Below are 15,576 nucleotides of genomic sequence, written 5' to 3' on the forward strand. Positions count from 1 at the left end.
TACGTGTGTCACCATCAGCTGCATTTTTAGCACTGTTTGTGCATTATTTCATAATGTTGGACCGCAACTTCCTATTTTCATTTTTAAAATTTAGTTTTGTGTGTCTGTTCAAATCTCACGGCAGATCGTTCCATTTTTAAACGTTAGATTCTATCCTTGTTTTTATTGCTTTATACGGCTCATTCCAGTGAAATCCGTGCTACGGCCATAACTTCTACCATGTACCTTTTTCCATCTCTTTGGAGTGTTAAATATACTACAGTACCAATATGACTTATCGACAGTGCCTGTAGATGAACAATGATGTGCAATCCAGTTGGTTCAAATATATTTTCGAGGGCCTTGTGGTGAGACAAGTTATTGTACAAGCGATTCACGATCTCCATGAGGACTAATAAACATGTTCTCATGTCTTCAAAAAATCCCATGCTTTCTTTGTTCATTAGGGACCAGGTATTGCTTAGGAATTAGACTTCTGAAAACTCATTGAGAGGGTGGTTATAATACTGCGTGACCACATGCTTATAACAAAAAGTATTTTACTTTCGATAAACATTTCTTCTTCTTTGCTGAACTGACTTTATTCTTCTATGTTTTATTGTACAGACATGAATTTAGTTTCTCTTCAAACTGAGGCTTTTCCAGAATGTGGCGGTTTTAACGAGCAAGTCACCCAATGGTCATTCCTTAACTTTGCTAATTATATACCATTGCATTCTTCTCGTGGGCATTTAATCACTTCTTACTTTTAGTTTGAGTTTTCTTGACTCATTTTATCTGGAAAAAGAAAACATGCATTCGGAACACCTGAGCATTATATTTTGACTTTCAGTCTTCCTAGGCAAATATATATCACTGTTATATGATTTAATAATAACATTTAAATAATAGTTATTCCGATTTACATGGTTTTGGATTGGTAAACATTATGAACAGAATTTCAGCTAGCATAATAATTCCAATTCCAATTCCAATCCCAATGACATGACATGACCGGCTGCCGCGCCAAAAAAATCAAACAGAAACAACAGACAGTCCCAGTGCTCCGAATTGGTCAATCCGTTACTAGGCAACCAGTAGTGAGAATGCCTACCGGCGACCGAACACTAGACAATGACGACAAGCCTCGTCAAAAATCGGCACATCTTCAGACATTTACAGCATTCTTAAAGGACGACAAACGGACAGGGAATATGGTTAACGTTTCTGTTATTTTCTGTTTGTGGTTGTCTCGTCTGCTTGGTAAGTTATGAATGTGTTTTTATATCTTTGCGTTGATGTTTTACTTCTGTTCCGAGATGTAACCATGGCTTATTATAATTAAACCATGATTTTGGCGTATAAACTGTATATATATATATATAAATTTCTTTATATCGTTCTTTATTTATATATATATTATCCTATATATTCTCGAATGTTTCTTTTATATATATATATATATATATATATATATATATATATATATATATATATATATATATATATATATATATATATATATATATATAGAGTATATAAACTATATAAGTTTAGGAGTGTGGTGACTAATTTTGCTGAAGAAATACAACTACAAAATATACCAAAACCAATTTTGTTGTAAACACTGAAAATTCACAACTTCGCAACAAATGGAGGTCAGATATTAACGTATTTTCAAAAGGCATCTAACTACTTTAAGGTGGTATCTAACATTTGATTTTCTCACTATATAAATACTGTAGTCTATCTAGTCAGCAACTGTAACCTGTCGACTGAATAACAATAAATCAGCTGATCCACGGATGCCGTTTCACTTCTGTTCGCTCATAAAAATGTGACAAGAATTGTGCCTGTTAATGAGGAACAAATCATTGCAGAACCACCAGAACCTTTTAAATGTCCGTGTATGAGAAATGCAGTATTGAAATGCTCTTTAATAGCACAGATCTTGTATAAATTATATTTATTCTACATAGGGGTGTATTATAGATTGGAACCAAAGCCCGGGGGCCTTTGACTGTGGGCTGCGTTGTCCGGGAATTGATTTAATTGGCTATGTATGCCTCAGAGAATCAATATTTTCTTAAAAATGTTTCCCTAAAAAGTTTTGTTTCAATTATACTGAACACCTTTAGGGTTCGCGTGTGGCATCTTTTACGCGCTCAAGTTCGTTATTTTCAAATGTAGCCGCGCTCTTAAACGGTCGTTACGCGAGTCATGTGACAAGAATCAACCAATCAGCGTCATCCTTTTCCGTAACGACATTGAAAGCTCAGCCAAAATAAAGCAATAGTTGGTTAAAGCTGTACAGGGATGGCCGCGGTAGTAAATTTTGTAGCAGATGTCTTGCAAGCGATTTTTATCGGTGGAAATGCATGTATCCTTTGCTGAAACTTTTGCGTTTTCACGGAAAGCTCGGATCGTGGTTGCTTAGCGACGGCAGACGCTAGCGTTGTTGCGTAATAGCAATATAGTTATCAGTATTTAACCTTTAGGCCGTGACAAAATACATTTCTGTTTTGTTTTCCAGATGTGACAGATGCAGTGAAGACGATATCAGTGATGAATGGGCATTTCGTCACTTTAAAACCTGGTGTTACTGAAGTACAGAAATATTTCTTTATACAGTGGATGTTCGAAAGTACAAGAATAGCGGAATTCAACAAGATGAGGCAAACCAGCTCGATCTATGATAGTCCTGATGGGAGATTCAGAGACAGGCTGAAGCTGGATCACACCGGATCTCTGACCATCACTAACACCAGAACCACAGACTCTGGACTTTATCAACTTACACTTGGCGGCACAGAGACCAGATACCAGAGATTTAACCTTACGGTCCATAGTGAGTAGGGCATTGCGGCACAATTTGCACTACTTGTTTTTTTATTACTCCTTACATCCACATTTTGTGATATTGTCCGCTTTAATTACCTTTAAATGCATTTCTGCGAATAAAGACCTGTGTGTTATGAGACTGACTTCAAGGTGTCATCTGTCGTTACCAGATTCTCCACACACTACACCATCAACGGAAAGATGGGCACATTTTGGGACGCTTGCGGTGGACAATTCAACCATCAATCAAACTGAGAAAAACAACAATACTGAGGTTCATCATCAAAGTTCAGGTACGTCAATATTAGGGTTGACTTACTGAGCAGAACTCTTCTCAGATAAGTGCGATATAGTAAAAAGGTAATTGAGAGTATCTCATACGTGAGCTAATAATAACTGGCACGTATATTCATAAGAGACTTAAATGCACAATTTTTCTGTATTTCAGACAAAACCCACTGTTGTGGTCACACCGGCTGTGATCCGATTGGCTCTCTCTCTGCTTTGGTGGGCGTGGCCACTGTTGCTGTGCTGGTTTATGATGTCAGATCCACAAAAAGTGAGCTCAATAGAACAGAAGACACTAGACGTCACCTCCAGACTCTTGTGAAATCAGAGCAGCAGTGTGAATTGAGCGGAACGATAATTTGCGATTATGTTGATATGTTGCCCTGCGGCTGAACGTCTCGTTCTCTTCTCAGCGAACACGTGTTTTGCGTAATCCTAAGACTTTTTGTGACAAGCCTGCAGCAATTCTTTGCACTTTATTTAGTTGACCTCAATTGTTGACCGGTCTATACTATACCATTCGCTATTGACATCGGAGAGGTATTATTGCTAAACTATTGTCAGATCTAAATGAGATCATTTTTAATGAACCTTGTTTTACTCTCACAGTTGAAGCATGCCAAAAATTGTTCTCTATATGTTCTCACTACTGTGCCGTTTTAATCTCTGTAAGCAACCCCACGTTACATAATGTGCATTAAAATCCTTCTACAATAATCAATGTTTTTTAACAAAAAATCTTTATAAGATGACTTAAAAGTTCTCTTTCAGAGTTTGCAATTGAAATTGTTCAATTGTGGCATATTAGGGACATTTATTATATAAAAATTCATGCAATGCAAAATGACTGCTTAACAAAAAACCTAGAAGGCAACGCAGCGCACTACAAACAAAGCAGTAACAATATGTGTAATAAACTAAATAATGCTCTATATATAATGCCCCTATATCATATATTAATCGATTTGATTTAATTTACAGAACAAATGCATTAATTGATACAATACTTGAGTCATTGCTTGCCTGCCTCAGTACATTTCTCACTTGCATCAATGCCATTTAACACACCATATTTTTATTACACATAAGATTTATGTCTTTCTAGAAATTTAATTCCAAACCGTCTTCATATTCATCAGTTACACTCATGTTTATTCGCACACATTCGTCATCTTTACAAGTTCAACTCCAAGGCCTCTAGAGAATCTCCAAGATGTTCTGCATTTTGAGTATCTTCTCCCACGATTCAGATCTTTGGGATTGTTTGGAAGAAAGTTCTCCATTTCCGTCTCGCTTCCATGCAATAAAATGTGATTTCACTTAATTTCAAAAGCCGATGAATCGTTCGGTCGTTCTCCTGTGAAACCTGAAAGAAACAGGCAGAAACAGTACGCACGCACAAATTGGTCAAATCAACTAATATTAACGGCGTTACTCTTAATGAATATTGAACTTTTAAGAAACCCGGGTTACTTTCCTTGGGTTGAATCAACAATATGCTTCTTCAGAGAAAGCCTCAATGCCAAGAAAGACCTTATCTGAAGTTTTTCTTTAAAATGAACATTTTTATCAGGCTCCATGTATAGGTTTCTACCCAAGTACTACTTCTAAATGGGCCAGGGCTGGTTTGAAGTGAAAGTGTTTGAGCGTAGAGCGTTCAATCAGTATCGTCAACTTATTTTTGACCGGTAGAGTCTTTTGCACTGGAAGTCTTCAACTACAGTTAGTGCAAGCGTTGTTCTACTCACCCGTGACGGTCACGCAGAATCTTCTGAACATGGTATGTTCGCTGTTGATGATTTGTAGTTTAAAATGTCCAGAGTCTGCGGCTGTGATGTTGTTTACAGTGAGAGATCCATTCGACGTGTCCAGCTTCACCCTGTCCGTGAATTTCTGACCGATATTAGTCGTTCCTGAATGATTTCTAACGACGAGAACGTTTTCGGGTCCGAATGTCCACAGTATCTCATCGTCTTTCTGTATTGTACCATCAATCTCTAGAGGGACAGTTTCTCCCTCCTTCACTGGCACTGTCTTCACTTCAAGTCGCAGCGACACAGAAATAAAGTGAATTAAGCATTTTCAACATCACAGATAACGTTTTAACCTAGTTAGCTTCACATGGTGCTGCATCATTGATCTACTCACTTCTGACGGTAAGAATAAACTTCTTCTTGATTCTCTTGGTGGTGCTGCGGTTGCTGATTTGTAGTATATAGAGACCGGAGTGAACAGTCATCGTGTTACTGATGGTGAGAGATCCAGTCTTATTATCCAGCGTCAGTTTGCTTCTAAATCTTTCATCAAAACCATCATGTATAGTTGTGTTCCCTCCACTGTATTCAGCAATGAGATCGTGCTCATCATGATACCACCATCGTACTTCATCGCCTGCCTGTAGGTCAGTTTCGATACCCAGAAGGGCTTCGTCTCCATCTGACACCGACACTTTCTTCTCTTCAAAGAGAAATTAACGAGATCAAGCTAAATTATGTAATCATACATCATTTTCACTTTGCGACAAAACGTAGATGTATACTCTGCAACTGACGTCCTTAAAACGTGTGTATCGCATACGATAAAGCGAGCTTGCATGCGTTTATACAAAAGCAAAACGCTGAAGAAATATGAATATATTTAAGTAGAACGTATACCCTAAAATGTTACATTTTTTAATTAGATTTTACTATATATTTTTATATTAATTGCTTTTCCAAGATTTATTACGGTACTTTTTGGGACTTGATATTAAGAAGCTCAAAAAAGTGCATCCTAAAAGCAGTCCGCGCCGCTCTAAAGGGTTAATAAAGGCCTTCTGAAGTGAAACAATGCGGATTTGAGAAACAAATTACTCGTTTAATTTAAAACATATTAGTTTGCGCCAAAAGGCAATATACTAGATTAGTTCCAACAGAAGACTGACCTCAAGCCTGTCCTCCAACAAAAACTACCCCATAAGTTGTTTCTGCAAGAACCTTAATAGCAACTATTTTTACATTTTAAAGCAAAGCGCCCTCTAATGGGCGTTAAAAAAAGTTTCTTTTCTTGTAATTTCTTGTACCTGTCACTTTTCCCATCTACTTATTTAATATGAACAGAACTGTCTTCGCCAAGTAACTAGCAACGATAATTACAAGTAACGATCATTACATCATGACAGTATCTTATTAAAGAACAATCCTAATAATGTGCATGTTATTGATTCCTCATAATTCATATTTTTCTCTTACCAAAAACAACCATGATTTATTACAGTATTTTTTTTTACATGATTAGTCTAGGGTTGCTGTAGCAAAACCAAGGTTAATTTGTTGTTACCATGGTTTAAATTTTTGTTATGTTATTTAATTATTGTCATTTAATATTGAATCATTCATGAATATCTTGAATGGTGTGAGGGTGAGTAAACCATGGGGTAATATTACATTTTGAGTTACTATCCCCTTAAATATGAGTCAATGTGGGAAATCTACCATTATTTGTGGTTATTATGGCAAATTCACAGAATCAGGATGGTACAACAAAAGAAATGAAAAAAAAAGAAGCACGCATACACCAAAATCATCAGCTCATATTTTCGTCCTGTTCTATCGGCTGTAATACTCACCCCTTTCTTTTTTTAGTTCAGAGATCTTGCGGCGATAGTAAAGCACAACAGAAGATACAACTGCAGCCAAAAGCAGCACAGCAACAACAATCACTGCTGTAAGACCCGGAGATGGGCCTGAATGTGGAACGGCTAAAGACATAGTTGACAATACAAAAACAGGATTGTCAATGAAGCTGTTTCTAAAAAAGACGGTGTATATGATAATCTTAAATATATATATATATATGTCGTCCTTTGCGTAATATAGAAAGACTTGCTTTATAAAGACTCACCACTGACAGAAACCAGGAATCGCTGCGAGCTCTCGCGGCCTCTGATCTGTACTTCATAAAGTCCAGAGTCTGTAGTTCTGGTCTTCTTGATGGACAGAGATCCGGTATGATCCAGCGCCAGTCTGTCTTTAAATCTCTCATCAGCGTCGTTTAATGACGTGCCGTTAGCTTCCACATCGACTGTAGCCAGGAGGACACCTTTATCTCCAAACCTCCACACTATTAGATCATCTCTCTGTATTTCAGAAACATCGATGTGTAGAATAACAGACTCTCCCTCCGTCACTGACAATGACTTCACTCCATCCGTCTCACCAACCACACCTGAACAAAAATCACATCAAAGCTGGAGTATTTTAATACCGTTTTTTACGGTATGCACTGTTGCGGGATACTCACCAACAACAGCGACTTCAAAGATCTTGATGGTAGTCTTTTGTCTAGAAATGGTGAGTTTATATTTTCCCAAGTGCCTGATTCTGGTGTTTCTGATGGTGAGAGATCCAGTCTTTTGATCCACCTGCAATCTTCCTCTGAATCTCTCGTCATCGCTGAAAAAAACTGAAGTCAAGTCATGCTTTCTCGTTATATGAGATATGATGGAGTCTTTAGGTCCAAACATCCACAGTATGGTATCATCGTTCTGTATTTCAGTGAGGTTTGTGTATAGAGTCACAGAATCTCCCTCCATCACTGCCATTGTCTCAACTGTTTCTGCACCGAACACACCTGCAGAGCATCAATTCGAATGTAAAGCTATTCCTCAATACAATAAAACACCTTACTTTCAAAAGAAAACCCTGCGTGGGACATACTTGTATAACTAAAGAAATTAGGCTATTATATGAGTTCGAAGCGATAATGCCAACGATGCAGCACAGATGTGTTAGCCTTAATTTGGAAATTATCTGAAAAGCCTGCTAAATAGAAAAAATATGACGCTAACTTGTTCACCTTATTCATAAAAGGGAAAGTAAGCGTATGGGTGAGGCTTCCGGTTTGTTAATAACAACGTGCGGTAAACGGTAAAACGGTTTGCACTACAAACCAGTGTGTTATAATTAGGATAACAAATTACAATAGATGCTGAGGGAATTACTTTTTTCTCAAATTCGGTAAATGTAGCGCCTAAATTTCAGTATGTGCGTGACTGTGAGACACAGGACCTGAATGTCAAGGATGGGCGGCTAATTGTGGCCCTTGAATGTTAGCATTAAGCCACAAATAAAACAGCGCATGGAAAACGTGTTAGTTGCAGTGCACTTTGCAACAAGCTAACGTTTTAAATCGCTAACGTAGCAGATTCGTGACCAAACAAAACAGTCTTTATGCGTTCGTGTTTTATCATCACTTGAATGCAGATAGGTTTAATCAAAAATACAACATGCATTGTATTGTGGATTGTGATGCATAACGATGTGTGCATTTGTGGCGCAGCTGACATCTAAAATGAAACCTAACATTCAAGAAATGGACTTACCGTCCAAATGGAATAAGGTAAAAAACAGCAGTAACATCCTGGCGCTGTAGAGCTGACTCTGAATGTAATGCAGACAATGAAGATCAATGGAGATCAATGGAGATCTCACAAAAACACGCTAAACTTTAAAAGAGTTTGTTACAGCAAATAAGAATCACGCTTTATCCGTATTGCCCTGCCCTTTAGTAGAAAGTGAAAATGTGTGTGAATTTAGGAACAGAAAACGGAAGTGTTTTTTTTAACTAAATGCACAATCATTTTTGTAGTTTTATGTTTTAACCCACCACTTTTACTGGTCAAATAAAGCTGTAACTTCTGTGACCTCTGCCAAGTAAGGCATTCCACAGATCTGCATTTTCTGATTCCCGATGGAGATCTACATCAACCAGGACTTTACTGTTCAATCCTGTATGGACCACCAGTACTCTTACAGCTTTATATTAGAGAAGAATCAGAATTAGAAGAGGACTGCAGCTTCTGCAGAAGTCCCTGGTTGGTCAACTATTTCAGGTACATTTGTGTATTAGTGTGCATCCGTGCACACTATAAAGGCTAATATCACACAATACATTGGATGCTTTGGATGAGGATTTGGTTCAGAACGGCAAACTCAAGCAAAAATTGTTTAAACACTACAAAACATGGCAGATGTGTGCATATGACAGATGTTTAGATTGTTGAGTGATTAATAATCTGTGTTGAACCTGATTAAAAATGTTTGTTTAATGTTATCCATCTTAATTTTGATCTGCAACATCAAAGGGAACTTTTATAGAAATTCATTTTGCCATAAACTGCCTACTATTCTGTTAATGTAAATTCTATTAATAATTTTAATGTAATAATTTAATCATAATAATAACCTTTTACCCACATTTTTTGATGAACTGAAAGAAAAAGATTTGCCTTAAGGAAGTACATTTTATATTCGGATTATTGTTTCAGCTGGACTTAATTCATCAGGAATCTTCAGCAGGTGATGGGTTCTTTTATCCTCCAGCATCTTCTCAATGCTCTTCAGAAGTTTCTGCACCTCTGATTGGTTTCCATTCCTCTGTAGACAATGGTTTGGACATCTATTGTAACATTATTGGTTGATAATGTTACAGTAGGGTTAGAGTTGCACACAAAAATTACATTTTAGTACTGTATGTAACTTTTTCCCTTTTGGAAGTCTTCCTTGCTGCTGAGAAGAATGGTCAAATCGTTGATGTTCTTCAAAGGTTCTCTCAAAGTTAGCATTCTTGCATAACATTAGTAGAACGTTTCCTTCTGAAATTGCAATTCATCTGCAATTGCTAAACTTTTTAAAAATGTTATCAGTAGAAACGTTGTGGAGTTGTTGGTGGAACAAAGTGTAGCCCCAACAGGGAATTGTGTATCTAAAAGTTAAATAAAAAAATGGAGCTTGTTTGCCCCAAACAACCAGAGTTTCAGCCTAGAGCTGCATAGAGCTCTAGGACCAGCTCATTTATTGATAAAGGAAAGAACATGCAAATGGCAAATGGCAAATGGCAAATGGCAAATGGCAAATGGCAAATGGCAAATGGCAAATGGCAAATGGCCCACAACACAGCATGGTAAGGCCTCTAGCGCTGGGAGAGTGCTAAATGCAGATTGAGCAGGAAGTGAATGGATTTTATATAGACACGATAACGAGGTAACAAGGGGGAGGAGTTAATCGTTAATAAAGAAACTAACCAGGTGAGCAAAGGAAGAAGGGAACACAGAAACAATGGGGGACAGACACTTCAAAATAAGAGTCCTCAAAAACCAAGAAAGGGAAACATAGACTGAAGACATGATAATCTACAATAAGCAATGAAATGTTTGCTAATCATAAGCATGTATTATGTCAAACTCTCACATTTTTTTAAATGGTAAATGAGAGAACGCATTGCCGTTTGTTCTCAAATCATCTTCAAGAGTGCAAAAGAATCACCTAAAATAAACAAATGTACCAGTATGTGAATATACAAAACCATTATAAATAAATTAAAATGCTAATAAATACTGAACTAAACAGTTTAATGAGAAAATATATAAATGGTGAAGTACCTGGTGTGTGAATATGTGTTTGATCTCGTCAAGCTCTTCTGGATCTGATGTCATAAACCAGAAGAAGGACAGTAGCCACGCCCACCAGAGCGGAGAGGACCAATCGGATCACAGCTTCAGTAAAACCACAGCAGTGTTCAGAGTCTGAGAACAAACACATCACACTGAGATCAGATCAGACAATAAACACTAATATTATCAACTAATATCAGCTCTGCTGTACCTGAACACGTGTGCTCCAGATGTTGAGTCTGGTTTCTGATGGGATTTAGATGAGATCCTGATGATGATGAGGGTGATGAGGATGATGAGGGACAGTCTGTGCTGATGACAGGAACAGGCAGGGAAGCTGAAAACATGTGAGGAAAAAAGAGAAATGAGGATTGATGAAACATTCAAACAGACGAGAATGAAACATTAAGAGGAACAAAAACTGACTATAACCTATAATACACTCACCACTGACAATGAGTCTATAACTCTCAGTCAGTTTGTTGGTCTGTCGTTTATAATATCCGGCATGTTGCATTGTGATGTTCATGATGGTCAGAGATCCGGTTCGTTTCTTCAGCTTCAGTCTGTCTCTGAATCTCCCGTCAAGAACATCATCATACACAGTGAATCTGCCGGCCAATTTATTGTTTTCAGCACATAAAATGCTTTCATTTACAAACCACTGAATCTCATCATCACCCACTTTGTTAGTCAGTTTAGAGTTGAGAGTGACTGAATCTCCCTCCATCACTGATATCTCATCTGTGTCACACAGAACATACAGGGTTTGCAGAAATGAATACTGTTGAATCACTTTAGGATGGTTTATACATATAAAAATGTGAAATGTATATAATACAGCAAAAGAGACACAAAAAAAGTAAAAGAGAGTGTCTGTTAAAGGTGCTGTATATGTAGGACATGTACAACATAACCGAATGTTTTGCCAATCGTGTTTCGGAACCTCCGGTTGCCAGTTGATGGAAAACACAGCTTATTTTATTCCGGTCATGGAAGTTGGCAACGAAAGGGGTGTGAATGGGGATCTGGCAACCTGCGTGTGTGTCAATCTGAGTAGGGTGAAAAAAACACCTCCAAGATTTTGAATTTGGACTGCAATACCTAGCTCAACCACTCGGTGTCAATCCTACATACAGCACTTTATTATTTCATCAAAAAAAATGTATAAATCAAGTAAAAAGGTGAAGTTTTTAACTCACTATGGACACTGAGAAAGAAAACAAAAGTCACATATCCGCTGTAAAGTTCATAAAGTCCAGAGTCTGTGTTTCTGATGTTCGTGATGGTCAGAGATCCGGTTTGATCGTCCAGCTTCAGTCTGTCTCTGAATCTCCCGTCAAGAACATCATCATATACAGTCATGCTGTTGGCTTTGACGTCTACTTCAGCGATTAAAGTGAAATCATTAAAAAAAAACCTCCACTGAATCACATCATTGTCCGTCATTTCAGTAAGACCAGAGTTTATAGTGACTGAATCTCCCTCCTTCACTAACAGTGACTTCAGTACTGTAAAACAGAACAGAAAGAATATTCAGAAACAAGGTTCATCACGGATAAATGAATAATGGTTTCCTAAGTGAATAGCTTAAGGTTTTAAATTGGAAATGGGTATCATCACAAATAAGCAGAAGCAAAAGTTAAAAGTATATACACACATTTTTTAATAACTCACCACCATAGACAGTAAGAATAATATACTTGATGACACTGTTGATCTGTAGTTTATAATGTCCAGTATCTTCAGTTGTGGTGTTCATGATGGTCAGAGATCCGGTTTGATTGTCCAGCTTCAGTCTGTCTCTGAATCTCCCGTCAAGAACGTCGTCATATACAACGAATCTGCCTCTCTGTTTACTGATTTCAGTCAATAAAGTATCATAAAATCTCCACTGAATCAGATCATCATCCTTCATTTCAGTAAGATCAGAGTTCAGAGTGACTGATTGTCCCTCCTTCACAGACACTGACCTCACTTCATCATCACCAAACACTCCTGAAGAACATTTTGTTCACAGAAAAGCTTTAAAAGTCTTGTTTTTTCACTAAAATACTTACAATTATTTAAAAGTGCAGTGAATAATATTCTACAGCCGTACAAAGACAAAGATGCAAGCAAAGATTTAAGTTTTACATTGAACTAACAACTAACATTAACGTTGTTCGCGATTGAATCGATTACCCCGAATAACGTCAATTCAAAGTTGTTCTCAGATTAATGTTATGGCGATATGAGCATAACAGTGAACGTTAATCTCATAAAAACAAGTTTCAGACTCACCATCCAGATGCCACAAACCCAACAAAACTAATTTGAGAAACACGGTTTCACTCAAAACCCCACAACAGTGATCTTTGAAAGGTCTGGAAACACTCTGAACTGAACTGTGATGTTTATCTGGTCGTCACAGTTTCCGTCTCCATTATCATCATGATAATCTTGGCCGATCTTGCATAAATGCATAAATAATGCTTTGAGATTGATGTTTTGCACACGACTTGGAGAATATTGAAAAAAATTAAAATAATGATACTTTACAAAACTAAGTATCCAGTGTGTGGAGGCAGGTCGTCACTGAATAATTCGCTCAAACGATTTGTTCAAAAGGTTTACTGATTCATGTGTTTAATGATTGGTCATTAAATCATTGACATGACTTTTTCAAAAATACAGATTAATTCAGTCACACATCACATCTGTCTGATTTATATAATATCCACTGTGCAAAAACAGACAACATTGTGCCTAAAACATAACTTTTTATATCTTCTTGTCTGTTGAACTGTTGCATAATATCAGTATCGCATATGCAATCACGCTGATGTTGCTTCTGATGTATGCTTCTCATATGATGCAAACATAAAAAGCTATTAAAAGTCATACAGAGCTCTTATCTTGACTTTTGTGGTAATTCTAACTTGCACAGCATAAAATACTTTACTATCAGTGCGCACAGGCAGTTTAACATGCTAGGAGAGAAAATAAAAACTACTACACACACACACACACACAGAGAGACCACAAACATCTAGCAGAAGCTGTTTATCTACTGGACAGATCGAACCAGGTTTTCTGCAGAACAAATTGGGAAAACAGTGACTGTGTAGTGAGCACTTTATTTCGGTAAGTTAAGCGTTAGCTGTTCTAACATTAGCTTTAGCTTGCGCTGACAAATTAAATTAGGCATAGTGTCGCTGATAGTGTCCTCTGTGGCGCTGGCTAACGTTGCTTAAGCTCTGTCCACAGTTGAGGCCTTTCCACGCTTAGCGCGATGCGAAAAAGCGAGGTGAAACGCAAACGAACCGAGCGCGAAACGAATGCTAATTCACGCCAGCATGCTAGGTGGCGCCGACCAGCAATGCGTTATTCCTTAGATTGTTTCTTGTATGGATGTCACATCTAAATTACGATAAACAAAGTTTTGTTCTACACCAGAAACACCACCTATCTATAATTTTTACAAAAATAGACTACATGATAAAAGATAATTAGAGGTACAACGAGCATCAAGCTACTACAAAACGGGTGTAATTCTTAATGTATTGCTTTTACGTAAGACTTTGAGTTATAGTCGATTCGATTAAAGTTTGAGTGAACTGGAAGTTTGCGACCGATTTTATTTCCGTCTTGAGACATACTTAAAATAGGGTCTTTTTTGTACCGCGAAACGATTGGATGTAGTCAAGTAGGCGTTTCCTTCATAAATGAAAGCTCAAAAACTGAACAAAAACACAAAAGTTATAACAAATTAAAGAGAAGAGTGCAAAAAAAACCGTCTGTGGAACGAAAGGTGTTTGTGGTTGCCAAATTCAAGCAGGATTTCAGCCATAAGAAGGGCTCGATTCCTGTCAGACAAACACAAAAAGTCAAAGGAGAGATACAATTATACAATAAATAACAATTAGTGAAAACATTGGCGCAAATTCATCGTGAGAATTGAACACAGATTTAATACGTGAACCTTAACTCTCGATCGTATTGGAAATACACCCTACACCAACAGTGTTAACAAATGCGAAACCAATATAAAACGCATTGTTGATGCAACTGTGTCATTTCAACTTCCTTTTGTCGAACCGCACTTACACGGGATTCAAGAACATCGCTAGTCCGAGATCTACCGAACAAACTACCGCCTACGAAAACTGAAAGTGCGATGCTAATCTTTAAAAGCATCAGTTTTTAAATCTCCCAGCATATTAATATCGTTTTGAAGTCATAGCATGATATTCTTCAAGTAATTGTGCAAAATTAGTCTTACTGCCTATATTGTTCATTTATTTTAGAAACTGAAGTGATATGTACTTATTGGTACATATTTTGCGTCCCAGGTACATGTGTTCCATGAGACCAGGTAGATATTAATGGCACAGTAGATATTAAATGGCATCGTGCGACTATTAAATGCTGCTCAACGTGTTTGAAAATGCATAAACGCTGTTGTTTACACATCGGATGCTTTGCATTTGCCATACGTGAATTGTTAAATATTTCAGTTTGGATGTTTTCATTATGATTGTGTGTTGGTTATTTTGGGCATGCACTGAAAAAATACTCATAGACACACTTTAGTTGTTGTTGTTGTCAGCGGTTTTGACATTAAAAGAAAGGAAAATATAAAAGGCAGGTAATAAATGACTGAATGGTTAAAATGTATGATAAATGATAATCTGATTAAAATGAATACATGGATGATTATGTGAATACAGATAAAGTAGCTCGCTCACCCCAAATATTTCAAAAATGCTTCACATGACATGACATGTGCTTTTCCTTCTTTCTTTTTCCTCATCATAGCATTTATCTATCTTCTCCTTGAGCTCTTTAACCTGTTGATCTACTTTCTCTCTGAAACTATTCAGTTCCTCTTCTTGTGCTCTGACTTCATCATCGTGTTTCTTCTTCATGTCCTCTAGTTCTTCTTCACGTGTTTTTTCACTCCATCACATGTTTTTCTTCTCTGTCTATTCTTTCTCTCTCTTCTCGTTCTCTTCTCCTGATCTCCTCGTCTTGCTCCTGTCTCAGTTTTTCCA

At 37.3% G+C, this 15,576-nt stretch overlaps 3 protein-coding genes across 5 annotated transcripts; 1 reads left to right on the forward strand and 2 right to left on the reverse strand.

Annotated features, from left to right (window-relative positions):
• The first annotated feature begins 1,085 nt into the window (after window positions 1-1,085).
• Window positions 1,086-3,501, forward strand: LOC122328130. The gene is made up of 4 exons (XM_043223840.1): window positions 1,086-1,242; window positions 2,513-2,827; window positions 2,991-3,113; window positions 3,269-3,501. Exons 1-4 carry the CDS (start codon window positions 1,086-1,088, stop codon window positions 3,499-3,501), a joined length of 828 nt encoding a protein of 275 aa, XP_043079775.1.
• Window positions 3,502-4,055: 554 nt separating this feature from the next.
• On the reverse strand, window positions 4,056-9,535 carry LOC122327357. The gene is made up of 7 exons (XM_043222665.1): window positions 8,471-9,535; window positions 7,390-7,719; window positions 6,991-7,314; window positions 6,716-6,847; window positions 5,257-5,565; window positions 4,857-5,147; window positions 4,056-4,474 (listed from the first exon to the last, which is right to left on the reverse strand). The coding sequence occupies exons 1-7, from the start codon at window positions 8,505-8,507 to the stop codon at window positions 4,425-4,427; spliced, it is 1,473 nt and encodes a 490-aa protein (XP_043078600.1). The 5' UTR covers window positions 8,508-9,535; the 3' UTR covers window positions 4,056-4,424.
• A 150-nt stretch (window positions 9,536-9,685) lies between these two features.
• Window positions 9,686-15,467, reverse strand: LOC122327402. 3 transcript variants are annotated; one of them, XM_043222746.1, is made up of 6 exons: window positions 15,271-15,467; window positions 12,218-14,388; window positions 11,743-12,051; window positions 10,988-11,284; window positions 10,752-10,877; window positions 9,686-10,672 (listed from the first exon to the last, which is right to left on the reverse strand). In XM_043222746.1, exons 2-6 carry the CDS (start codon window positions 12,456-12,458, stop codon window positions 10,557-10,559), a joined length of 1,089 nt encoding a protein of 362 aa, XP_043078681.1. In that variant the 5' UTR covers window positions 12,459-14,388; window positions 15,271-15,467; the 3' UTR covers window positions 9,686-10,556. The 3 variants fall into 3 exon arrangements, with proteins under 3 accessions (XP_043078681.1, XP_043078680.1, XP_043078679.1); XM_043222745.1 differs by lacking the exon at window positions 15,271-15,467 and having other exon boundaries at window positions 9,686-10,412; window positions 10,529-10,672; window positions 12,218-14,567; XM_043222744.1 differs by lacking the exon at window positions 15,271-15,467 and having other exon boundaries at window positions 12,218-14,567.
• Between the last annotated feature and the right edge of the window lie 109 nt (window positions 15,468-15,576).

This window comes from Puntigrus tetrazona, chromosome 22 (assembly GCF_018831695.1).
Source record: "Puntigrus tetrazona isolate hp1 chromosome 22, ASM1883169v1, whole genome shotgun sequence".
Taxonomy (NCBI): domain Eukaryota; kingdom Metazoa; phylum Chordata; class Actinopteri; order Cypriniformes; family Cyprinidae; genus Puntigrus; species Puntigrus tetrazona.

Excerpts from the sequence above, each read along its gene's own strand:
- LOC122328130 (XM_043223840.1), top strand. The coding sequence starts at position 1,086 with ATGCCTACCGGCGACCGAACACTAGACAATGACGACAAGCCTCGTCAA. Across the intron at positions 1,243-2,512 it reads GTGGTTGTCTCGTCTGCTTG|ATGTGACAGATGCAGTGAAG; the intron begins GTAAGTTATGAA and ends TTTGTTTTCCAG. Across the intron at positions 3,114-3,268 it reads GGTTCATCATCAAAGTTCAG|ACAAAACCCACTGTTGTGGT; the intron begins GTACGTCAATAT and ends TCTGTATTTCAG.
- LOC122327357 (XM_043222665.1), bottom strand. The coding sequence starts at position 8,507 with ATGTTACTGCTGTTTTTTACCTTATTCCATTTGGACG. Across the intron at positions 7,720-8,470 it reads TACCTTATTCCATTTGGACG|GTGTGTTCGGTGCAGAAACA; the intron begins GTAAGTCCATTT and ends GATGCTCTGCAG. Across the intron at positions 5,148-5,256 it reads GTTTATTCTTACCGTCAGAA|TGAAGACAGTGCCAGTGAAG; the intron begins GTGAGTAGATCA and ends TGCGACTTGAAG.
- LOC122327402 (XM_043222746.1), bottom strand. The coding sequence starts at position 12,458 with ATGAAGGATGATGATCTGATTCAGTGGAGATTTTATGATACTTTATTG. Across the intron at positions 12,052-12,217 it reads TATTCTTACTGTCTATGGTG|TACTGAAGTCACTGTTAGTG; the intron begins GTGAGTTATTAA and ends TCTGTTTTACAG. Across the intron at positions 10,673-10,751 it reads TCTGGAGCACACGTGTTCAG|ACTCTGAACACTGCTGTGGT; the intron begins GTACAGCAGAGC and ends GTTTGTTCTCAG.